This window comes from Littorina saxatilis, linkage group LG5 (assembly GCF_037325665.1).
Source record: "Littorina saxatilis isolate snail1 linkage group LG5, US_GU_Lsax_2.0, whole genome shotgun sequence".
NCBI lineage: Eukaryota > Metazoa > Mollusca > Gastropoda > Littorinimorpha > Littorinidae > Littorina > Littorina saxatilis.
Genome location: NC_090249.1, coordinates 25402975 through 25430306, shown reverse-complemented (window position 1 = coordinate 25430306; position 27332 = coordinate 25402975). Strand labels below are relative to the sequence as shown.

The 27332-nt window shown below is 44.7% G+C and overlaps 1 protein-coding gene across 1 annotated transcript; it reads right to left on the bottom strand.

Annotated features, from left to right (window-relative positions):
- Nucleotides 1–1717: 1717 nt before the first annotated feature.
- Nucleotides 1718–27332, bottom strand: LOC138967713 (uncharacterized). The gene is made up of 8 exons (XM_070340368.1): nt 27279–27332; nt 25198–25343; nt 23617–23760; nt 22790–22860; nt 19326–19611; nt 8423–9236; nt 6955–7857; nt 1718–4880 (listed from the first exon to the last, which is right to left on the bottom strand). The coding sequence occupies exons 1-8, from the start codon at nt 27330–27332 to the stop codon at nt 2724–2726; spliced, it is 4575 nt and encodes a 1524-aa protein (XP_070196469.1). The 3' UTR covers nt 1718–2723.

Sequence of the window (27332 nt, the reverse complement as noted above, 5' to 3'; positions counted from 1 at the left end):
CTACGAATTATGCAGTTTTGCAGTAAAGTGGAAGGCATTCTACCTAATAACGGCTAAAATATCAAAAACCTTCAATCCAACAGCACCTAGGCATGTAGTGTAAACACTCACAGATCTAACAAGACCATTCTCAGAGAGCAACATTGCGTAATACTACCATAAATGGATGTTTTGTCCGCGAATTTTGGCGTGTGGGAACCGAGTGGGAACCGAACACAAAGGGTCAGGGCACCGAACACAAAGCGTAGGGGAACCGTCACAGTGTCACCGGTGTGTTACCTGACATCTGTCTACAAACGCTCGGGTGCAGCACAGGGTGTAAAACGGGGTTTACTTTGAGAAAACAGAAAAAAAACTTACCAAGCGTCTGCCCGTGCGTGCTCCCGGAAGTGAATCTTGACCGATTTTGCCTTAGCCTACTCTATACGGTGTGAAAAAGTAGTACCGAAACAGAACAACTTCTCAACCCATTGCACTATCGAGGATTCAGGCTGTTGCTGGGTCGTTATTTGTTTGGTTGCTGGGTCATTATCGAAAAATAGCTACCCCTACAAGTTTACAGAGGTAAAGAAGCAGAGGGGGGACTAAGCTTATCTTCAGTGACTGACCTTTTATTCGTAAAGAATACCAATATATCACGATTGTTCCAGCTACTATTTTTAGGACTGACAAATTGAAGCACGAAGTATAGCAGCAGTTTCGAAAACATTGTGTGAATGGTGAGAAAATACGGCAGCTTGGAAATCAAAATGCGAATAATATAGTAACAATTGTGAATGTAAAACATCGCCCTTTTTGATGTTTGAAATGCATTTAAAATAATGTTAAACGTTTGTTTTCATACAAGACCATTTGGTTTTTTTATGGGACAGAATAAAATACAAGTTATGTGATACATTTTTGAAAATGATTATTTCTATAACCGATTCTACGCTTTGGGTAAATAAACGAACAATGCGACAATACCAGTCTTTGCTCGCCGACTGTAGAAGTCCAGCATAATTTTATATGCGCTCCCTGACTGCCTCATGCGTCTTTAAACGCGTGAGTCAGTAAGTAAGTCTAGCATATATTTATCCATGATAGTCGTTGCGATCAGAAATACAATGTTTAACTATCCGCACGTAACACGACCTTTAAGCATCGCGCATGTTCACTCCAAGCTGCAGCTTTAATGTCAGTATCACATTATGCCTGCTGAAGGTGGATTTGTTTACACGCGATGACGTCTCTAGATTACATTGCACAATCCCATGGTCATGGTCTGTTATGGATCCGATAACCACAGCCATCAAGGCAAGGCAAAGCGTATAATTATGCCGTTAGCTTACTGTCACATTTATTGTCGGAGATGCTTCCATTTAAATATATAACTCGGATCAGCATCAAAGCTCAACACCTGCAGTTTGTCCACAGTTTTCAACGGGGAAAATGACACTTACATTTTAACCCGGCTTTTCCAGGAAATGTTTCTCCTTTCAGCTTGGTGTATGCAAAGAATGTACTACGTTATACTTTGTTTTGGTTCTGTTGTCAATCATTTTCAGGTCTAGATACATCATTCCTGAAACCGGTGATCTTGAGTGGTGGATGTCAAGTGAAATGGGCTCTGAGAATATTGACACTGACTAGATTTTGACAAAATATGATCTCAGCAGATATAAATCACCCCTTTTTCACACATGCACATGTATACATCTTACAGAAAACGCAGGGTTCAAAGCACGTTTTTCAATACATGATCATCACCATCATCATCATCATCATCATCATCATCATCATCATCATCATCATCATCATCATCATCATCATCATCATCATGGTCGTTGTCGAATGCGCAGCCATAATCTGTTGTTTTTACGTGATGTCATCAAACCGGAATCCGTTGCGGCCGCCATTTTTCCCCCACGCTCAGGTAGCAAAGGCGTATGGGCGTGAGCTTCGACGTGTGTGTGTGTGTCCCGTACGCGAAAACACCGGACTGTAAGGCTTGCATTACCCGTGTCAATGTGAGAATTGTCAGTTTTGTCTGCAGGTACACTAAATCATTATTATAAGATAAAAATGTTGTCTCATTCTACAGAAACTTCGTCGCTGTAAAACACACATAAGACAAATAAATGGAGATGAATTGTTCTGGGAGGCGCCCATTGAAATTACTAAAGTATCGCAACAGTTCTGCGCACATATTTCATTTTGTTTTGGTAATACAAAAATAACGTCAGGCAGAAGTTTAGCATGCAAACAAATCAAAGTTAGTCATGTTCCCTTAAGCGATGTTCCAGTTTGTCCATAAAATCAAATTTTATTTGATACGTTTTTAATCACATTATGGCACCCCAGAAGCAATTCCGGCAGACATGCCCCCCCTAAAAAAAAAGAGGAAAAAAAAGTATATTTGAGAGGTTTTCATAAAATGCTATAAAACTGAACTGGAGATTACGAGTTACGCAAGTGAATACGTGAATACCTATACGGCTTCCCGCTGAGTGATATTCATGGCAAGTCCAGATGTTATAATTTTCAGTCACTCAAATGAATTTTAGGGTTTTAGTTCAACATTTGACTCGTCAAAACAATTTACATCAATCAGTATGATAAGAGTTGAGAGTCTATATTCATTAAAATCTGCAGCAACATATTAGGAGTTTAGAGTCTGTAGGAATCTGCAGCAAGTCTAAATTAGTTCAGAAAGTGCGCGATAACCAGCGGCGCACACGTAGTCACAACGCCTCCTGCACTTCCTCTTCCGGTAGTTTGATGATTGGAATGTCGTGAACGGCTTTAGAGGAGAAGAGCACGGATTTACCCTCATTCCCACCCGCCCCTCCCCTGACTTCGGAGGATACTATAACATCCCCGCCATCCCCCAACTCCATCATGGGAGGTAACTGTGTCCGTTTCCAGTGTTTTTCAGCCTCGCTTAGCTCCTCCTCATACTCTTCCTCGATGCTGTCTTGTGGGGATAGTCTACGCACGGAGCTCGCGCTGCTGTCGCTTCCTAGACTGGTGCTTCTCATTTCCGGGGCCAGCCTGTCTCTCCGCCTGTCGTCGAAGCGGTAGACAGGTTCTGTGTGCTTTCGCTGCAGCCTCGGTCTATGTTGAGGGCGAGGGGATCGCCTTAAAGTCAAGCGCGACCCACCACCACTACCACCACCGCCGCCGCCGCAACCACCACCACTCCCCCCTTCTCTTTCGCTCGCTGCAGAACTGATCTCTGTCGACGAGTCGGTTCTCAAGAACTCGTTAAAGATCTGGTTGGTTTTTTCGTCGATGCTGTAGTCGCGGACCATGTACTTCTCCCGGGGCTCGCGCCAGTGACCGTGAGAGAAGAACCGTGTAAACACTGAACGTTTGCTGGTGGGAGGAGCCGAGTGGTGTTGCTGTTGTTGATGACGGCGGTGGCCGGTGTCGTCAAAGCTGTCGCTGGAGTGGGGGTGAGAGCGTGAAAGTGTGTCCGATTCCTGGAGGCTGGAACTGAAGTGGATGATCTGTCTGTCGCGGCTGTACTCCCTACGCTTCTTGCTGGCCGTGCGCCCCGCGCGTCGCTCGAAGTGCATGGCGTTGGAGTTCCGCCTCCCGCCTGCCACTGCTGCTGCGTCGTTACCATGACTCCCACCGTTGCCATGACCTCCACCGCCGTTACTGTGACCGCCACCGTTACCACCGTGGTTACCGCAGAGTCCTCCCCTGCCACTGTCATGTCCCCAAGCACCCGCACCACCACCTCTGACACCACCACCCCCACCACAACCACCCCCACCATGACCGTGTCCGTTACTGCTCCTCCTGGCCATGTCCTGACGGGGAGGCACCTCCCGCTCGTAATTCTCCAGAGACTCGACCCTCTCCAGCATGGGTTCTTCAGCCAGGCCCCCGACCACCTCGGCTACCTCGCCGGCCTCGCGCACTCCGGACTGCTGGGTCTCCAGGGACTTGTAGCCGCTGTCGTGCTTCATCTGCCTCAGGCGGCTGTGCTGGGACTCGGTCGTGCTGTCCGTGTTGTCCGTGGTGGTGGTCGACTCGAACGACGTCGTGGTCACCTCGTGGCGAGACGTGTCCGAGACGTCACCGTCCGTCTCCACGCTGTCGAAGCTGTTGTCGGCGCTGATCGGACCTCCCAGAATAGCGGCAGCTCCTCCGATCGGTCCGCCTCCTCCTCCTCCTCCAGCCGGGGATTTGGCCAAGCGACCGCCAAGAAGACTGCGGTAGCTCTGCCGTCGGTTTTCGTAGTTGGGGTGTAGGAGCTGTGCTCCTCCTCCCCCTCCTCCTCCTCCTCCTCCACCACTGCTAGCACCACCACCTGCACCACCGCCTCCCACATTGACGTCAAAGCTCGCTGGATGGGGGGCATGACGGTGATGATGCTGGTGATGAGGATGCTGTGGAGGGGGCGGATGAGATCCTCGGCGTTCAAGACAACCACCTCCACCACCACCTTCTCCTCCTCTTTCTCTGTTTCTTCCCCCACCTGCTCCACCTCCTCTCCCTCCTTCTCTATCACATCCTTCATCGTCTGGCTGTGGCGGTTGCACACACTCCTGCACCTTCCTCTCCCACTGAATACCACTGTCGCGCTGGTCGCTGGCGCAAGCGTCACTCGGCACTGTGGACTCGAAAGACGTCGTGTGGATCTGCTCCCTGTCTGGGGAGTCGTCTGGAGACGTCATGTCCTCCATGCGGATGGTGTCACTGCACTCTTCTTCCTCTTCCAGCGTGGCTCTCAGTCTCCAGATCTCGCGGTTTCTGTGGTTGCCACCGTTGACAGTGGAGGTATCGCTGTCGTCGGGTGGTAACAGGGCCTCCAGGGCTAGGCAAGAGGGTTCCCCTGGTGTTTCTTCTTGCAGCTCCTCCAGACTGCCTGTGTCGTTGTAGCGTACCTGTAAACACATACATACAAGACGTTGAATGTTGAATAACCAAAATGAAATGAGAATAAAAATTATTATTTTTCTGCTTGGCTTACCTGTTATGGGTACAAATATCACTGCAACATATAGAAAAGGCAATATACATGAAAAACATAGACATTTTGTCCTATAAGGCAAGACGCAGCTCTTGAACGTTTGACGCAGAATACCGTCAGCCCATTTCATGAGAAATACGACGACACTTAAAAAGTGAATTGGTACCAGAGAGGCTTCTTGCAAAGCAAAAATAGATAAGAAACTTATAACGTTCATGTCTGTTACAGAGAGAGAGAGAGAGAGAGAGAGAGAGAGAGAGAGAGAGAGAGAGAGAGAGAGAGAGAGAGAGAGAGAGAGAGAGAGCGAGCGAGAGAGAGAGAGAGGGAGGGAGAGAGAGAGAGAGAGAGAGAGGGAGGGAGAGAGAGAGAGAGAGAGAGAGAGAGAGAGAGAGAGAGAGAGAGAGAGAGAGAGAGAGAGAGTATAACAGACGAAACCCGATAGGCCTACTCTTACACACTCTTGCGATTGAAAAATAGCGTGACAAGATGACTTCAATTAAAAATCCAATTTTAATGTGTCTTACTGGTTTCTTTTTTTTTGCTCCAAGTACACCTGGTGTGCTCGTGCAGATCTTTTTCGATTTTAGCTCGAGATTTGTTGTTTCTGAAATCCTGGTTCAAGATACCCATTTTCGTTGCCGAGGTTTTCAGCTTACGAAGCGAAATTTAGATCTTTAGTGAAATGAAAGTAACAACCTGAGAAAAAAAGAACGTGAATATCTGGATAAATTCAGACGAGTAGGAAAACACGGACACTCACACGCACGCACGCACTCTACAGGAGATAACACCCCCCCCCACACACACACACTATACAGGAGATAACATTCCAGAGGGTACATAATATATAACATTTCTTGTATCTAATGGATTCTCTGCAAATCGATTTTAACTTCATAATTATTTTTTGCTGAACGCAGCGTCATTCCTTCTTTTGTCTTTGGTGCATTATATTGTGCTTTACTCGATTTTCCGTTGTGACAGTTGTACATCATCTTGTCTCATACTTTTTAAATCTTCTGCTTACACACACGAACAAAACGAAAAGCCCACCCCGATGTTACCCATTTATTGTGAACTCGCCTTCAACATTATATATTTTGGTTAAAGTAATCAAAGTTGTAATTTACAAACAACCCCAGATTTGCGATTCCTTAATGAATAATTGTGATCCATTCACATCACTTTGTTTTGGACCAACAGACGAACAAGGTAGAGTTTATAGAACATTTAGAAAACAAACAAAAACAAAAACAAACTCAGCCCCAATACGACCTCGATCTATTGATCTTAAAAGTAGACAAGCAAGATACACAGCAGACACATTACAATGACATACAAGTGAAGGGTGATTACATTAGCAATGAACTTGGGAACGCCAGCAGTCTTTCTGTTTCCTACTCTTTTAGCCTTACTAGTTTAGTGGTATACCACCAGTTGGATGCTTCAATCCACCGACAACTTGATACAAGCTCCTGTGTTTTGAGCCAAGCACACACTACCTTGCTTGACGTAGGAGAAGCCAGCTCAGAAATGACGTAAATGTCATAGGTTACCTTGCTTGACGTAGAAGCAAGCTCAGAAATGACGTAAAAGTAATAGATTACCTTGCTTGACGTAGAAGCAAGCTCAGAAATTACGTAAACGTCATAGATTACCTTGCTTGACGTAGGAGAGGCAAGCTCAGAAATGACGTGAAAGTCATAGATTACCTTGCTTGACGTAGGAGAGGCAAGCTCAGAAATGACATCAAAGTCATATATTTTACCTTGCATAATGTAGGAGAGGCAAGCTAAGAAATGACCTAAAAGTCATAGATTATCTTGCTTGGCGTTGGAAAAGCCAGCTCAGAAATGCGTAAAAGTAATATATGACCTTACATGACGTAGGAGAGGCAATTAAGCTCAGAAATGACATCAAAGTCACAAATTACCTTGCTTGACGTAAGAGAGGTTAGCTTACAAAATGACATCAAAGTAATAGATTACCTTGCTTGACGTAGGAGAAGACAGTTCAGAAATTACGTCAAAGTCGGTGTTGTAGAAGGGCCCTCGGGAGAACTCGGTGATCTGCAGAACGTCGTAATCGGCCACGTCCTCATAACTCTTCACCTTACGGTCAATAGGCGCGCGCCTCCGCGAGCCCACGAGCTCCAGACTGTGTGAAGCGGCCTTCTTCTGGTAGGATTGAGTTCTTTGCACGTGCACAGGTACGCTGTGCTGCTTCATCGTGTCCTGTTGTTGTTGCCTCACAGGGTCGTGGTGTTGCTGTTGTTGCGAGGGACCTGGGGAATGCTGGCTCAGTTTTTCGTGATGCGAGTGTATAGAAGTGCTACTACCGCTAGGACTGCAGCGGGGATCTGGGGGCTTTAAGTCGTGTGAGGACAGGCTGTGTTGTTGTTGTGGTGGTGGTGGTTGTTTCCTGGAGGAAGTTGAGGAAGTTGATGATGGTGCTGGGGCGCCGTGTTGTTGTTGTTGTGTTGGTGGTGGTGGTTGTTTCCTGGAGGAAGATGAGGAAGTTGTTGATGGTGCTGGTGCGCCGTGTTGTTGTTGTTGTGTTGGTGGTGGTGGTTGTTTCCTGGAGGAAGATGAGGAAGTTGTTGATGGTGCTGGTGCGCCGTGTTGTTGTTGTTGTTGTTGTTGTGGTGGTGGTGGTTGTTTCCTGGAGGAAGTTGAGCAAGTTGATGATGGCGCTGGGGCGCCGTGTTGTTGTTGTTGTATTGGTGGTGGTGGTTGTTTCCTGGAGGAATTTGAGGAAGTTGTTGATGGTGCTGGGGCGCCGTGTTGTTGTTGTTGTTGTTGTTGTTGATGGTGGTGGTTTCCGTTGTCGTGTAGTGGTAGGGGCAGGTGGTAGTGAGGTCCTGCTTCGTGAACGCTGGTTGAGGACAACCCCTGAGGACATACGAGGGTAATATGACTATCGGGACACTTTTTGCTTCCCCTTACACACACACAAAGATGGAGAAACGACGAACGAACGCTAGCAAATTGATAGAGACAGAGGCAGGAAGAGAACACACATGGACACTGATATTCAATCCAAAATGTTAAACGCGGAGTAGAAATAACACTTTGAAGTATAAAAGACCTCAAGATCAAACCACAGGGTCAGGAGAACTAATGCAGACAAAGGATTCATTCGAGAAAAAAAAGATTCACTCACCTTGCCCGCAATTTGACAGGGTAGAAACGAATCCTTGCCCACACAGCAAAACATCGTACCCCCACAACACACACACACACACACACACACACACACACACACACACACACACACACACACACACACACACACACACACACACGCACACAGACGCGCGCGCGCGCGCGCACGAACGCAAGACAAAAGGCATGCAGAACACAATCCAATTCAAACAAACAAACACATGCTAAAATAAAACCTAGGAAGAAACCAACAAGGGCATTGTGGAGAACACAACCCCACACAGTCACAGACCTGATTCTCATCCCCGTGCTGATGGTAGTGTACTTCCACGTTGATCTGACGGTGCACCGGCTCACCAGGAGGGGAGGGGGAGGCGCTGGGTGTTCTCCTCCACCTGTCCCCTCCACCACGCTGACATCGGGGCGGCGACGGCGACAACCTCATCTTTGACACACCACCGACACCAACAGCAAGTTCGTAGGGAGAAGACACTGTCAGCGTGGTATCCTGTGAAGATCGTCTGCTCCCGGCTCTGGAGCCCAGCCTCGGGGACTTCTCCGGGCTGTGCGGAGGAGGTCGACAATGACTGCTGAGCGAGTTTGAAGAACTATTCGCAGAACCGGCAGTGTTCATGAGGGGGAAGCTCTTCTCCGTCTCCTGTCGGAGAATCTTGAGTCTCTCGTCCAGGCTGTACCTGAAAGCCACCTCCGAAGCCACGGAGCCCAGCAGGGGTGAAGGTCGCCGACAGGGCGCGCTGTTGGGAGGCCCTGCACCGAAAGAATACTGGCGAGAAAGTTCTGCCGACCCCAGCAAAGGTGAAGGGCGGCGAGGAGTGTTTCTTGTCCCCGTATTAACTGTGAGGCCTAGCAATGGCCACGGTCTAGTGGGATTGGGGGTGGTCTTGCTGTTGGTTGGGCCCACGGTGATGGAGTGTTGTCGAGGCAAAGCAGCAGCAGAGCCCTGGAGCGGAGACGGGCGTGAAGATGTCATGTTGCTGTTGTTGCTGTTGTTACCGGTGCAGGGAGCAGGTTGGCCAAGGGAATACTGACGAGGCAGAGAGGTGATCTTGGCGTACTTCAGGTAGTGGAAGTCCCCCTCTGTGTATCTTGACCGCCGGGGTAAGCAAAGGGTGAGAGAGAAAAAGAAAAGGAATATCGTTAGCAAGTTTGTAGCAAAACAATGTGAGCACGTTATACGAGTATAATGCTGCAGTGGTCAATTTCATACACGTCTGCCATCGTAAAAATGTTGGTTTCCAACTTATGTTCCAAACTGTGTGAAAACTTCCAAACACAGGCACATGACATCGCTTTTGGGAGAAAACCTTAAAAAAATAAACCCGGCCCCACCCCTTCACACACAAAAACAAAAAACAAAAACAAACAAAACAACTACGATATCTGACAGTGGTCCCATTGACTCCCTATATCACAAACTTGAATGTCTTTCCGCGAGGACTGAAAACGCTTCAAAGTCAGCGTCATGTACCTGTGTTTTAAAGTCATGATAAAATGACCCATTTTGTAATGAATCCAAAAACAAAGAGACTGCCAACGTTCCAAAATTCAGAATCAAAAAACAAGAAAGGTAGGTTGTTGGAACGTTTGTTATTGACAAAACAATACATTCACAGCTATTTATTCACAGACAGTTGGGTCGAATTATCTGTGAATGTATTGTTTTGTCAATAACAAACGTTCCAACAACCTACCTTTCTTGTTTTTTGATTCCATTTTGTAATGCTTATTCTCAAACTATAATTATACACTTGACATTTTGGCACTTCAAGTGTTAGGAATGAGGTGAAAAACGACACAGAAATAACATCACCACAGTATTTTGGATTAACACGAGTCTGCAGTAACCATGCTTCTTCTTACAGACAGGAATGAGAGGATGGCGTTAATGTTAATCTAAATCACCATAATTATGTAAGTCATAGAATATACGTACATTTCCCTAAACAGGCTTGCCCAGAACATAAGTTCCATAAGAACATTTTTTAATTCAAATAAACAAGTGCATAATAGCGAACGCCTTATATATGTTACAGTAAATCTCAAAATCAGGAACTTTACAAAATCCCTAATATAAAAAGCTAGAAAACACAGTTTAGTATGTGACCATAAAAAATCAACCAACCCACAACACCCACACACACACACACACACACACACACACACACACACACACACACACACACACACACACACACACACACACACACACACACACACACACACACATACATGCACACACACGCGCGCGCGCGCGCGTACCAAACAAACCGTGAACTCTTGCCTCAGACAGCCTACCATACAATCAATACACTTTCAGCAAATATTATTTTCATTGAGGACATTGTCATAAAGCAGTGACATCGACCCACGTCTCACATAAAACCCCGCCGTGTCTCGCTGTACGCGCAATCCAGGCAGAAAGTAAGCCCACTGAAACAATCGATCTTTTTTTCTTTGTTTGAACTGTGATGTCGGATTAAGGGTAACATAAAGTATATACGCCGGGTGTCGGGTTATGTTGCAACAGGCATTGTCTCGAAGATACGATCTTTTTCTCAGAATTAGTGTGCAGTAGTGAAGCCAGATTGGTGTATTGTTGAATGGTTCTCCCCCGGAATTGGTGTATGGCTGCCTTGATGGCGGGCGGGGTTAAAACGGTCATACGCGTAAAAAACCCACTCGTGCAAAAAACCACAAAAAAACAAACAAACACCCACGAGTGTATAGTGGGAGTTTCAGCACATGAACGCAGAAGACGAAGAATGGTTGTATTTAAAAGGGTAACTATTTTGTATGTGAAAGGCTGAATGAATCTGTGATGGTTGTAAACACGATGCTTTACACAGGAAAGACGGTGTCTCTAAAAGCAACGCGTGTCTTCCGAAGTGAACCAGTTGTCACAAGTTGTTGACATTTCCCTGATCCTTAGGACATAAAGTTTACCCGCGCATCTTACTCGTTAAGTGCAAGCTAACAACTGATTGGTGGTTCAGTGTCTAAGATGACATCGGGTACGTTGTTTGAAGACATTATTACTGCCATTTCCTATTATTTTGCTGCAATATATCACCTGCGTTCTCACGGAACTATAGTGCCTTTCCTTAAACTTTGGACATTGATTTTTTTGAATACTCAGCAAGGCACTGACAAGGAAACGGAACATATTTTGTTATAGCACTGTAAGAGAATTTCATTCTTAAGAAAAGTCGAATTGCCTTTCTCTAACCCTCACATACTATTTCTACTTTTATTTTTTTTAGCTCGATGTACAATAAAACTTAAATTTACTCAAGAAATACTTGCTCCCAAGGCACACAGAGCCTCACTGAAGCAATTAATGACGTCACATGTCACCCTTTGTTTAGGTTTCCACATAATACCATGAATGACGAATGACATCAGTGAGGCTCGAACAAGGAATGCAACTCGATCTTTTGTGCCAGAAAAGTAAAGACTTCAACCAACACAACCATTCGATTTTTACAGAAATTACTCCTATTTCTTATCAACCTCTCCTCTCATGGTTGAAACAAAAGTTGATAGTTGAACACAAATTCAGAATACTTCTGCCCACTGCTTTAGAAAGGCGCTATACCCAATGTTCAACTTAAATTCTTTTGTTTTAAGAACGCCTCGCCAGCTTGTTTACATAAACCTTCACATCGTTTTTGCTCTCTTGCTGTTAAAGGTCAACATATGCACTGTACAGAGAAAATTAGTAAATCTACTTTGCTGATGAAAAGAATGACATGGATGAGCAGAATGATGCCCTGTTCCGTCACGTTTTCACGCTTTTGATGTTCGTGGAATGATAAACAGTTGCCGTATGCTAACATCTTCACCACTGTGACGTAGGATGGGATATGTATGCTAATTTATGTGGTCGTGCTCGATTTATATAAATCGAGAGGTAAACAAAATCATGACGTTAGACACAAGCACTCACGCGCACGCACTCATTGACACACATCGAGGCACAGACACACGCACGCACGCACGTACGTACGAACGCTCACACACATACACACACTCGCGCGCGCGTGCACCCTCACACATGACTAATAATTTTTATTTCCATCGCTTTGTGTTCGCTTTGCCGCGTGTTACAGTTCTTTTTCTTCCATTTTGACCTTTGAAGAAAATTGTATAAAGACAACAGACACTGGGATGGCGAGAATGAGTCCAAATAACGACTTTCCGTGGAATGAACGACCTAGCAATAAGTGACATTACAAACAATTGACCAGAAAGGAAAAGTGCTTACACCGAACGACTTTTAACGACATTTTCCTTTCCGTGTAAGCGATCACATACGCCACCTTAAATCGGGGTCAGCTCGTTACTCCCCCGGCTCGTTACTCCCCCTTAGGGCTAGGGTTAGGGTTAGGGTTAGGGTTAGTAACAAGCCGGGGGAGTAACGAGATGCTCCCCCTTAAATCTACCTGGGAGTTTTACAGACAAGAAGAGCACCCTTCCACTTTGACACATACCAAAAATCAACAGCCTGACTGCTACCTTTGTTTGTTTGTTTGTTTGTTTGCTTAACGCCCAGCCGACTACGAATTAGGGCCATATCAGGGCGGTGCTGCTTTGACATTTAACGTGCGCCACACACAAGACAGAAGTCGCAGCACAGGCTTCATGTCTCACCCAGTCACATTATTCTGACACCGGACCAACCAGTGACTGTTACCTGTGGGAAGTGGATTTTTTTCTAGAATTAATTTTTCACAATGACTTGACCGAGTGTCTGTACCGAAACAAATTCGGCGAAGAAAAAAATCCGACTCTGCGGAAAAAGCTGTCACGCTGTTGATTCGTGTTTTTATGTTTTCAAGCGGAACAAAGCTCTTACTCCAGTATAACCATGGGCTACTCAGCTTGCATGGTCGCTTACACGGGAAGGAACGTATCTTTAGAGACTGGGTAGATGGCGCGTACATTTAGTTTCTAGGCCACATGTTTGTAATGGCACTTACTGCGAGGTCGTTCCTTCTGCTGAAAGTTGTCAGACGAACTCATTATCGGTGGTGTCATGTCTGTAATGCCACTTACTTTGAGGTCGTACATCTGCTGAAGTTGTCAGACGAACTCATTATCGTTGGTGTACATATAGAGAATACTACATGGCTTGCTGTGTCGTACCAGATTTACACGAGTTGCTTTTTAAAATATTGAACTGCGAGCGAAACTCGTTTACACAAAGCTAGGGATGAATGTATTATTTATCACACATAGAACGTACCTAGTATGGTCAGTCCTTGTGAAGTCTTGTGACATTTTTAAAATTTTGATTTCCTCTTGTCGGGGAGAATTCTGTTGGAAAATTTGGACAACTGTTGTAACGGGAAAGCCAGCAGTAAGTTTGGAAAGATGTTACTGTCTTTATTTACTACTTCGGAGACAAACAAGCAAACAAACGAACGAACAGACCCCCCCCCCAAAAAAAAAAGGACACACACTAGAACCTAGTAGGCTACACACTGACTCTACTTAGTTTTAAACTAAAGATCATTCCATTCAGCAAGAAATTCCACGCATGCACCATAGAGAGTGAGAACTTGCGTCACATAAAGCGTTTACATGAAAACCGATTGGAGGAGAATTACCTCTTTGCCCGGAGAGGATGTGACGTATTTCATTACCCGGAACCAAATTTTTAGCAACTGATGAGAAAGAACCGCCAAGGATTCTCATTTAGGGGTGGCGTGTATGTGTGTCTCGGGGATCAGTTAGTTATCACCTGTCCTTTATTGGGCTTATTTTGTCATAGTTCTGTGATTGTTACTGCACTGCTGAGAGAGAGAGGGAGAGAGAGAGAGAGAGAGAGAGAGAGAGAGAGAGAGAGAGAGAGAGAGAGAGAGAGAGAGAGAGAGAGAGAGAGAGAGAGAGGGGGGGCGGGCAAGTAAACAGATGCAGTATTGAGTGTGTGTGTGTGTGGGGGGGGGGGAGCTAGCAATCCAGAAATCGGTAATCAGTCGATCAGCTGAAAGATAAACACACAGACAAACAGACAAAACAAGCAAGGAAACGCACACAGACAAAAACCGTTAGGCAGGAAGCAGACACGAATAAATGGCACGAGTCTCAAACAGTGCCCAGCCGTATAACGAAACGCAAGGCCGAAAATCACACAGTAATGGCACGACTCCCAAGCGCAAACAGATTGTACCCGAGTAGACAGAGTTAACCGGGACCTATCAATGACTACCTTTACTGGACGCTGACCACAACGCGACTTACGCTGTCAGCGTTATCTTGCACACACGTTTTGTTAAACGCCCGCCACACACACACACACACACATACACACACGCGCACGCACGCACACACACACTCACACACACACACACACACACACACACACACACACACACACACACACACACACACACACACACACATTATACCAACACCAACACCACTACCCTGGAAAAAAAACCTGGCGTGACGAAAAAATCCAATTACTTTAGAATGAGTAGTTTGTCGTAAAATACAAAGACATTTCTAAATATACACTTCAAAAAACGTTACGTATTCGCTTTACTGACAGTTTTCAAGAAAAGTAAATGGTTGTAAGACTCTAAATACTGATGTTAGACGTCAGGAATAACGACAAATCGGAACGGTACAAACATGAACTGAAAGAAAATACATATTGTAAAGAAATGGAATTATTCGGGGTTACAGATATTTAAGTTAGTGCTAGGTCAGGAGAGTTGGATCGGAAACAGTTCTTGGTGTGCTCAGGAACGGAGGGGAGGAGGGGTGGAGGAGAATTGCGTGTATGAAAAAAACCGGGTATGGGTAGATGTGCAAATTACAAGCTCAGGCTACAATATAAATGGTCAAACAAACAAATTCATCACCAAGGAACATCCTTTAAAACTTTCACATTTGATCAATCCCCTTACCAAGATGCAGAAAATAATACATAGCAGGGCCGGACCCAGGGGGGGGTTCCAGGGGTTCCGGAACCCCACCCCTGGAAAAAGCATGTACCTTGCTTTGAGTGTTTTTTTTTTTTTTTTTACTAGTTTTAGCACCAAAACAATGCTGCTCTTAACCCTCAAAACAAGGCCCAGAATGTACCAGATTGCACAGATTTTAACCGTTTTTCAAAAATTTTCCGGGGGAGCATGCCCCCGTACCCCCCTAAGCAGGCGCGCGCTTGTGGCTTCGCCACTTCGCTGATTTGCCCCCCAAAAATAGGAGGAACCCCCCCCCTTACAACTCATTTGGTCCGGCCCTGCATAGTGGGTTAAACATAAGCTGTTCTGCAAACAGGTATGCACTTTCTTCTGTTTTTCTTGAAAAGAACAGATTTTACCCAAACAATGGAAAATAAAACTAATTTGCTGCCACGCTGATCGTGGAACAGGAAGCACTGGAAGCCAAAGGACGCAGAAATAAATAAGATGGCATCCCAATCTGCGCCCACAATTGCAAGGAAACATTCGTCCCTAACCCACTACCACCGGCAAGACACCTTGAAGGTGATACTGAAGATGGACGATCCCATTAGCTCCAACAAAAACTAAGGTCTACTCTGAGCAACCAGCTTGACGTCTACTCTGAGACACCAAATAAACGTCTACTCTGAGACACCAACCTGACGTGTACTATGAGCCACCATCCTGACGTGTACTCTGAGACACCATCCTGACGTGTACTCTGAGACACCATCCTGACGTGTACTCTGAGCCACCATCCTGACGTGTACTCTGAGACACCAAATAGACGTGTACTCTGAGACACCATCCGGACGTGTACTCTGAGACACCATCCTGACGTCTACTTTGAGACACCATCCTGATGTGTACTCTGAGACACCATCTTAACGTCTACTCTGAGACACCAACTTGACGTGTACTTTGAGACACCATCCTGACGTCTACTCTGAGACATCAACCTGACGTCTACTCTGAGACACCAACCTGACGTCTTCTCTGAGACACCATCCAGACGTGTACTCTGAAACACCATCCTGACGTCTTCTCTGAGACATCAATCCGACGTCTTTTCTGAGACACCATACTGGCGTCTACTCTGAGACACCATCAAGACGTGTACTCTGCGACACCATCCTGACGCCTTCTCTGAGACATCAACCCGACGTCTACTCTGAGACACCATCCTGATGTGTACTCTGGGACACCAACCTGACGTCTTCTCTGAGACACCATACTGGCGTCTACTCTGAGACACCATCAAGACGTGTACTTTGAGACACCATCCTGACGTCTACTCTGAGATATCAACCAGACGTCTACTCTGAGACACCATCCTGATGTGTAATCTGAGACACTAACCTGACGTCTTCTCCGAGACACCATCAAGACGTGTACTCTGAGACACCAACCTGACGTCTTCTCTGAGACACCATACTGGCGTCTACTCTGAGACACCATCAAGACATGTACTTTGAGACACCATCCTGACGTCTACTCTGAGACATCAACCCGACGTCTACTCTGAGACATTATCCAGATGTGTACTCTGAGACACCAACCTGACGTCTTCTCTCCATCCTGACGTCTACTCTGAGACATCAACCCGACGTCTTTTCTGACACCATCCTGACGTCTACTCAGAGACACAATCATGACGTCTACTCGGAGACACAATCATGACGTCTTCTATGAGACATCAATCCGACGTCTTCTCTGAGACACCATACTGGCGTCTACTCTGAGACACCATCAAGACGTGTACTCGGAGACACAATCATGACGTCTACTCTGAGACACCATCCTGACGTCTACTCTGTGACACCAACCTGACGTCTACTCTGAGACACCAACCTGACGTCTACTCTGAGACACCATTCTGACGTCAACTCTGAGACGCCATCCTGACGTCTACTCTGAGACATCAACCAAACATCCTGGATTATCAGATTTCTCGACAAGGACAAAAGAATGCAATGGAAAACAAAGAATTCCAAAACGTAGAGAAGAGACCAACCTGCGAAGGTGTGCTCCAGCCACAAGCTGAAGAGTGAAGTGGTTCTAAATCAACCCAGGAACAGGACATTCGCTACACAATCTTTGAAATCCTATATATACAGAGAAGCCATTACAACGAATTTGCCAGGTATCCTGCGGCCTCCAAGCACTGAACAGTTGGGACACTCCTGTTTAACCATCATATACTAAGAAGAAGAAAACCACCTCCAGAAATCAGAAGTTTATTGTTAGAAGTAAGTTGGACTGCATAAAGTCCTGTTTTGCTGCATTATTGATCAAGAAAGCAAGGGCCCCCAAATAAGAAAAAAACCTAGTGCATCTGAAGAAAACTCGTCTGTTACCATTGTAATCATATCCATCTGAATGTTGGCAGTTGTGGAAGAAACTTCAGTCTAATGAAGTCATGAAAAGAGTAATATTAAGGATAAATGGAAAAAAGCCTACCCCAGAAGTATTGCCGACAGGAGAATTGTTTATGCAATAACGTGATCAGCAGTGAATGCCAACGTGCTGAGTTCAGTGTGAAACTCGAACACAAATGGAAAACCATTTACCATTGTCATATGACTGGGGAATTACACAGAAAAATCCAGTTTTTAATCGATCCTCCTAGCGCTTTGTCTCTAAGTGATGTCAAGGACAGGAGGTAGGTCCCTGAGTTAAAGGCACAGTCCTTCCCGTGAAAACAGTTCTGCTCATTATGTCACATCAAACCAGGCTTTTACACGGGATAAGACCACCCTCTCTAATTGGACACATACAAAACATCAACATCCAGTAAAAAAAAAAAAAAAAAAAATTATGAATCGATTTTGTATGCTTGTTTGTTTGTTTGTTTGTTTGTTTGCTTAACGCCCAGCCGACCACGAAGGGCCATATCAGGGCGGTGCTGCTTTGACATATAACGTGCGCCACACACAAGACAGAAGTCGCAGCACAGGCTTCATGTCTCACCCAGTCACATTATTCTGACACCGGACCAACCAGTCCTAGCACTAACCCCATAATGCCAGACGCCAGGCGGAGCAGCCACTAGATTGCCAATTTTAAAGTCTTAGGTATGACCCGGCCGGGGTTCGAACCCACGACCTCCCGATCACGGGGCGGACGCCTTACCACTAGGCCAACCGTGCCGGTATTTTGTATGCACGCCAGTGGCAGTCTGTTCAATTACTGAATACAATTCCCACTCGCTCGATCAGAAAGCAGTCATGGTGTGGACTGTTGGTATGTGTTCAAGTGGGGGGATGGCCTAATCCCACCTAAAAGCCCGGGAAGAGCTGAGATGGTGAGCCGAATAGACACAAGAAACATTGTGCCTTTCAACGACTCTCATTCTTGGCAGCGAGGATGCTTTTTCAACAACAAAAAAGAAGAAAGATTCGTACGTAGGTTACCTGTCGAAAGAGAACTCCACCCATGGTGTCTGAACATTAACAACGATTAGTTTTGTTTTGTTCTTCTTTACTACGTTGTTGTTGTCCTGTCTATTTAGCGGGTATTGGAAAGAAATAAGACATAATTCATTGCAAAAGCCGGAGTCAAATGAGAGACAGAGAAAGAAAGAATACCAGCGAACAACGCCGAGACAGGGAACCAAACAGAGCAAAGAAATGCTTGGTGAATGACCGATACACAGAAGAACCACGCTTAGACATCTGAACAACAAATGAACAGTAAACCCTTTCAAGATTTAGATTGATCTTCAAAAAACAGATGATCCATCAATCAGCAGATAAACCATTCACGAACATATGAACCATTTAAGGAATAGGCAAACCATTCAAAGAAGAGGCACAATACAATTGAACACACGAACCATACAGGAACAGAAGAGAAAGAGGTGACGACTGGACGAACCATCAGTGCAGGAGCCATCACAGGAACGCAAAGAGCCACCGAGGAACCAAGAAATAAGAGCGTACAAGAGCAGCGTACACAAACAGCCCAAGAACAAAAGACGCCAGGGACTATATAAACAGCAACAAAAATCCACTGACTGTGGGCACCAACAAAGAAAAAGCAGAAGGAAGGAAGAAAAGGAAGGAAGGAAGAAAAGGAAGGAAGGATGGAGTACACGGGAACGTGACTATAGCAACCACCGAGTGCAGGCGCACCAAGGGTAAGTAGGCTCAGTGGTACGAGGTCAGACTGTGGAAGGGTACAGAAGGACCGACAGGGAAGAAGAGTGCACGGTATTCCGACCTTCTGCTGCTCCTGGAACTTTGCGAATGTTGCCTGGAGATGTTCTTGTCCAGCTGGAACGATACTCGCCTGCTGCCCCCTCCTTCTCCTCCACCACCACCCCCTGCTCTGTCCTGTTGGCCGCTTGGAGATTTCCTCCTTTTCTCGTCTTCCTCATCTTCCGCCGCATGACTGGTCACGTGTTGTTGCTCTCCTGTGGCGGATTTCCGGCTGACGGGAGATCCTGAGACGCTGCCTTCCAACGTCATAAAGCCGCCGCCTTCTGATTGGTGCTCAGTCACGTGATCTGGAAGATATTAAGTGAGACAAGTTTAAGTGCAATATTGGCCTCGTCTATTTATCTATTGCGTCTGATATGCCTTCTATATATATATACGACTAGTGTCTGTCTGTCTGTCTGTCTGTCTGTCTGTTCGCGATGCACGGCCAAAGTTCTCGGTGGATCTTTTTCGAATTTGGACACCGTATTCAGCTACACCCCGGACACAATCTCATCGATGAGATATTTGAACACGTGCTCTCAGCGCGCAGCGCTGAACCGATTTTGGTTCCACCTGAGCTACCCGGGCCCCCATACCGACACACCAAAGCCGCTAGACCACATCACAACGCCAAAGTTCTCGGTGGATCTTTTTCAAATTTGGACACCGTATTCAGCTACACCCCGGACACAATATCATCGATGAGATATTTCAACACGTGCTCTCAGCGCGCAGCGCTGAACCGATTTTGGTTTTTCTGTTCATTTCACCATTCCCAGTAACTCTTCCTTATCTTCTCCAGTGTTTTGCGTTTATCTCCCTTCCTTCGTGTGGCTTCAATCCATATTCCCGTTTCTACGTTACTATTTTTAGAATGTCACTGCGCTGTCCAGAACGCTTCCCTTGCACCCGTAAGTTGTTCTTACTGTCAAAGTGAAAAGGTCGAATCAATTTATAGCCACGCGAAAAATACACTGTCACCTATCTCTATATATTTATAGATTAGATATACATATATATATATGTTACAGTCAAAACGGGAAATCAGTCATTACGGGTAATGACTAAAACTTTTAGTCATTTCCGGAAATGACGGTTTTGATCAGTCATTACTGGAAATGCCTAAAATCTTTAGTCATTACCCGTAAATGACTAAAAATATGCTCTAGACATTACCAGTAATGACTGAACATGAACTAAATGTTCTGAGATGAATCCCATTATTACAAAAATTGTGAGTCTTCATAGTTTGCTCCCCCACAATCATCTAATTTTTATCCAATTATGCATGATATTGTGTTTCCATACAATATTTAACATAAGTCAATATTAAACTTAGTAATAATTCAAAAATCAAGCAAAAACACATTAAATTTATTTGGTTGTAAAGGCTATAAAACACACAAAGTGGTAGACACGAAGGTTGTACCCGTGTGTGCGAAAGCCAATTGCTATAAAACGCGCACTAAATGCGTGTACTTCTCAGATCGGCCAATAGAAATGCTATATAGAACGCACTCCCTTCGCCATAAAGCGCTCAAACCCCGAACCGCATAATCTCTCAATCTATTCGCAACTCTGATGTTAAACATTTGTCAATCTTTTATTTCAAATACACATTAGATAAAATGAACAGAAATTTGGAATAAAGAAAAGATAAAATGAACAGAAATTTAAAGAAAATGGAATTATCTCTCTCTCTGTCTTTGTCTGTGTCTCTCTCTCTGTCTGTGCCTCTCTCTCTCTCTCTTTGTCTCTCTCTCTCTGCCTGTCTGTCTGTCTCTCTGTCTCTGTCTCTCTCTCTCTCTCTCCCTCCCCCTGTCAATACCCCTTGCAACTAAACCGTCTTGAACACACACTTTGACGCTGTAATGACAAATACACATTCGATAAATTGAACAGAAATCTGGAGTAAAATAGAATAAATCAATGGAAAATTGAAGTAAATGACACACACACACACACACACACACACACACACACACACACACACACACACACACACACACACACACACACACACACACACACACACACACACACACATACTGGCTGTGTTGATCTACAAACTCTTTCTGTGCTTCAGCGAGTGTGATCGTGAATCATAATTGTGGAAAAAATTCTACAGTTAACAAGAGTTCACATAATGTGTATTGGTAATCGACAGAAAGCCGAGTGAGCTAGTATTCACATTCCGCATTTTCTTGACTAGCAGTCATTTCCGGAAATGACGGTTTTGATCAGTCATTACTGGAAATGCCTAAAATCTTTAGTCATTACCCGTAAATGACTAAAAATATGCTCTAGACATTACCAGTAATGACTGAACATGACTAGCAGTCAGGCAATAAGGGTAAAAAATATTCACAAAGTTTAGTCATTTACGGGTAATGCCTAAAGATTTTAGGCAATTCCGGTAATGACTGATCAAATCAGTCATTTCCGGAAATGACTAAAACTTTTAGTCATTACCCGTAATGACTGATTTCCCGTTTTGACTGTAACATATATACGGTTTCTCTGTGTGTATGTGTGTTTGTGTGTGTGTGTGGGCAAAAACCTGTGTATTGTAGAGTTCTGTTTGTGATGTGGTCTAGCGGCTTTTGTCTGTCTGTATGTTCTGGCATTTGAGAAGCCATAACAGATAATATAGGGCTAAGAAATAAGCTCTAAAATTCTCAATCCCGTTTGACAGGACTTCGCCTTCAAAGGTGATTGTCTCTGTCTCGCGATTCACCCCGGCGAAGCCGGGTATTCCTCTAGTTGTCTATATTTCTTTAGCACCATGTGATACCAGGACATTGTACAGGGCTTGTTTTAGCTGGAGTACTTGTATTGTCTATGGTTTTCTTGTGTTTTTATCTAACCTTTTGTATTCTTGAAGTGCCTTAACTGTGATTTATGGGGCATTTACACTGCATGTTTCACCAGCAGCTTTTGTCTTACAACTTTTTGTTCTGTATTTGTAACACCCTTCGATCCAAGAACGCTTTGTAGGACGGGTTTAAAGCTGGAGTGGTTGTCTTCTTATTTCATTTGTTTTATTTTTAAGGACCTTGTGATCTAAAGTATCTATTATATAGTATGTTTTAGCCGAAGCTTTGCTTTTGATTAACATCTTCCAGTTTCCTGTCCTTTCAGAACAGTGTGATGTGGAAACATGTGAGAGAAAAACATCTGATCTACATCGCAGAGTTTGTCTTCTATACCTTCCATTCTTGTAACCTTTGCGCATCATTTGCTCTGGGAACATTTGATAGGCCAGGTTTTCAGGTACAGATTTTGTTTTCTTTTTCCTATTTTCTATTTCTGCGCACCCTGTGATGTTGAGTTTGAGACATTTCCTAGATCAGGTTTATAGAAGCAGTTCGTATTAATCAACGTTTTTAACTGTCTATTTTGTTTTTGTCCTGATGTTTTTCTTTATTTTCCAGTATCGTGTATCAAGAATGTACACACATATGAAATGAACTCCGCGCTCACCCTTTTCGTAGCTGCTGCGTAAGTGAGTCCTTTCGTTGACATCTTCACTGTCATCCCTCCTCGACCGATTCCTGCACGTGAACAATAGCTTGAAGAATGCAAACGTATGCATTAAGAGAGTACTTAGTCTTCCATAAATACAAGTCTGGTGCATCAACAGAATCCCAGATATTCACGCAAACATTCATAAATGCTCCTCCAACAGACAGACAGGCATAACGTAAATCACAGTCTGGCAAGACACTTATGGAGATACTGATTGCCGCATCACCTAAACAGACAAAGGCAGACAGACAGACAGACAGAAAAACAGACCGGCGGACAGGCAGGCGGGTAGGCAGGGATGCAGGCACGCAGACAAACAGACAGACGGATTTTATGCCCAAACAGTCAAACTGCCACACAAATACACGCATATGGCTATACAAACTGACCGATTCACCCTCCCTTACCCACCGATACAGACACACATAATTATATCGAGAGATTTTGTTTTTGTGAACCGGGAGGATTACAGTCTATGGATGCACTTCTCGGCTTTCTCTCTCTCTCTCTCTCTCTCTCTCTCTCTCTCTCTCTCTCTCTCACACACACACACACACACACACACACACACACACACACACACACACACACACACACACACACACACACACACACACACACGCACTCACACACACTCACACACACACACACGCACAGACACACACGCACACACGCACACACACATACACACACATACAAACACACGCACGCACGCACGCACGCATGCACAAAGACAGGCAGGCAGTCAGACAGACAGACAGGCAGATAAAACTATCCTTCACCTAACGTCGAGAGGTTTTCGTGGACTGAGAGGTATGCCATCCATAGAGGCACTGCTGGGTTCAGAGAACACGTCCGAGTTGATGGTCTCATAGCGTTGTAACACGCGCACAGCACGCCCTCCTTCGTACCCATCCCTCAGTGATCTGAACACACACACAAACAAACCGGGTGAAATGGGCGTACACGCCTGCAAGCACTCTGTCAAAGGTTTGCACCTTTGGGGCGTCAGGTTTCGGTTTTATTTGACGTCCTTACAACAAGATAAAAAAAAACGCCACCATGTGCCATGTAGTACCGTTTAGTTTGAATATGCTCCATGAGTATGGTGATTATTAATTTTGGAATTAAAGGTATATCTGGCAACCGATCCTGAGAATCTGGAAATAACTCTTTGGCGTCTACAGTGACGACCGGTGTAACACGAGAAAATTACTCCCACGAGATTTTTACTCCGGAGTAAACATTTCGTACGAAAAAGTTACTCCCTTTACGAAAAAAGCACTCCCCCATTGCACGAGAAAATTACTCCCCAAGACAGGTGAGTTCCGAGTAAACATTTCGTACAAAAATGTTACTCCCCTGACGAATAAATAACGAATAAATTACTTCACCCCAACACGAGCAATTTAACTTCCCATGCCAGGTGTACGACATTTTTACTCCCTTGTCCCCTGTTAGTCTTGGTGGTGGAAGGGGTGGAAGGAGGGTAGCGCGACATTCGTGTGCGCGAGATCACTTATTGGCATTATCCCTTCGCCCGCATCCCATTTTTGCGTACAAGATTTTTACTGGAAGTAAAAAAAATGGGGAGTAAACATTTCGTGGAGGGAGTAATTTTTTCGTGCCTTGGGGAGTTCTTTTCTCGTACGAAAAGTGTACTCGGAGTAAGAATTTCGTACGAAATATTTACTCCGGAGTAAATGTTTCGTGGAGTAAAAATTTCGTCTTACACCGGTCGTGCATATATCAAGAGAGAAAGTAAGTTCAAAATACTTAAATTTAGAAAGTTAGGTTTTCGTTTGATGTTTACAGTGTAAATTGAAGTGTTCCACTTGTGAACACCCTTTTTTTGACCAGTTGTAAAATATGTGTGAGATAATATAATTCTACTGGCAAAAGTAGCACACATGGTAAACACCAAAAAGCGTTTACAAAGTGTGCTACTGTTGCTAGTAGAATTATATAGTACAGCTGTATCTCACTAAGAGTTCACAACTGGTTACAAAAGAGTTCGCAACTGGTCACAAAAAGTGTGTCCAAAAGTGGAACATTTCAGTTTAGAGTGTAGACACTATAGTGGCCACACACAAAAAAGCCGAAATATGTTGAACTTTGAGATTAAAATAAGTCTGTTGGCAGGGAAAATGTATTTAAGGTATACGCTTCAAAAATATTAAGTGAACTGCGAATTTAGACAAAAAATGCTCTTCACTTTACATTTGCATGCAGTGTTTTCCCAGTGACTGGTTAGTTTTCATAAGCCTGAATAAAAAAACAGAACGGTGTGCGATCAAAATGAATAAGAATCAACCCACTCAGTACAGGCCGATATTTTAGTTTTAGTTTAGTTTTAAACACACCTTCTGTTGCCTTTCTTTCCTTTGACGCAGTACTTGCAGACGAGGATAACGACGACAACAATGATGAGACCGCCGATGACACCGGCAAGGATGATGATAAAAGTGATGAACGAGGACACTGTAGCTTCGCCACCACCCGCGTAGTTCTGTCAACAGATAAACAAACAGATTTTTTCATGTTTGCCTGTAAACATGTATGAACGGAATTTCATTTAAAAACCATTACTTCAATAATCCGATTGCTGGGTAATTCGGGTAGCTCCTTCTAGCCTAAACAAAGGGGCTTTTAAAAATAAGTTTCCATAAAAACTCACACTTATTGTGTGAGATCAGTAAGCTTTCTTAAAAACAACAACATTCCCGGCCCCACAACAATCTAAGACAGACCAAGTGTACACATAAAAGAATGATGTGGCAGTCAACCTCTCAAATGTCATTTTCCCTTCTTCTTGTAAGCATGTCTGGGTTATTGGGTTCTCTGAAACCGTTTCCTTGGAAACATACCTCATTAAATGTCTGAAAATCTGAAAATGGACTCGCACTACTCCCCCCCCCCCCCCCCCCCCCCAGCATCTATCTTCCTGCGACCTTGTAAGACGAAAACTGTGCCGCACGTGCGGTACAAGAAAACAGATGTGTGTGTGTGTGTGTGTGTGTGTGTGTGCGTGTGTGTGTGTGAGTGTGTGTATGTATGTGCGTGTGTGTGTGTGAGTGTGTGTATGTGTGTGTGTGTGTGTGTGTGTGTTTGCGTACGTGTGTGTGTGTGTGTGTGTGTGTGTGTGTGTGTGTGTGTGTGTGTGCGTGCGTGCGTGTGTGTGTGTGTGTGTGTGTGTGAAGAAGAACAGGAGCAGAAAAAAGGGGGAAAATACTCATCCAACTAAAGTTTCTTCCTTTGCACTTCAAAGGAGTCTGGGCCATTGAACTGGTTCTGATTGTCCTTGAGTGTTTTTGTGATAGCCTCCCTCTGTCTCTGTCAATCTCTCTCTGTCTGTATCCGTCTGTCTCTGTGTCCGTCTGTTTCTGTGTCCGTCTGTTTCTCACCACCCTCCCCCTCTCTCCCTTTATATCTCCTTCTCTCTCTTATCTTTCAATATTAGAGTAGCTGCCCCCCCCCCCCCCCCATTTCTCTTTTTTGTTCATTTGTTTGTTGATTTTTCTTGCCTGTTAGTGGTCTTTATCCCTTATTTTTTCCCCACTCAGGTTGTATTTTAGCATGTTATTATCATAAAGGATAGGGTGTTAGACAAGGCATTGTGCCTTTATCCTTAAAAAAAGAGAGTTCGTTTTCTCTTTCACTCTCTTTCGGTTTGTCTGTCCATCCCTCTATCTGTCTGTCTCTGTCTCTCTCTCTCTCTCGTGTTGTTCTGTTATGCTGTGCGTCATCTCTTTCCCTCACATTAAAAAACTCTTTGTTATTGGTGATCACTACCAACCTTTGACCGAGAATAAACACTGGGCGTGACATAATAATAATAACAAATTAATAATTGAAAAATCGCGTCAACCACCTCAACTCTGCCCAGCACTCTTGTTTTCTTGGCCCCCCGCTTTGCTTTTGTTCCAGCAGCAGCAGAGAAAAGCAAAAGAGCCTTCCCATAGAAAACATGTTGTTTCTTACATATATGGGCATGAGGTGGGGTAGAGTTGAGGGAGATTTAGTTTGTGGGTTGTGCACCGATCTGTGCGTGTGTATGGCAAATGTATTCGTCTGCGTGTTGATCAGGAAAATCTATATATGTGACCCTCCACCACGAAATGAGTCGCATGTCACCTCGCGCGGTCAACGACTTTGTACAAATTCTTCCCAAAGGTATCCACGCTGCATTATATGCTGATGATTTGGTGATGTGGTGCAAGGAGGAATACGCCACAACTGCCACGTACAGGATGCAACTGGCTGCTGACCGGCTGGCAGCACGGGCAGATGAATGGTGTGTTGCCATCAACAAGGAAAAGGCCTCCACAACACTCTTCACCCTATCCTCAAAACAAAAGACTGGAACCATCAAGCTTGGTGACACACCCCTGAGAAGTGATGACGAGGCAACATATCTTGGTGTCACTTTTGACAAGAAACAGACCTGGAAACCCCACATCCACAATGCTGAAGCAAAGGCCAGGCGCAAGCTTGCCAT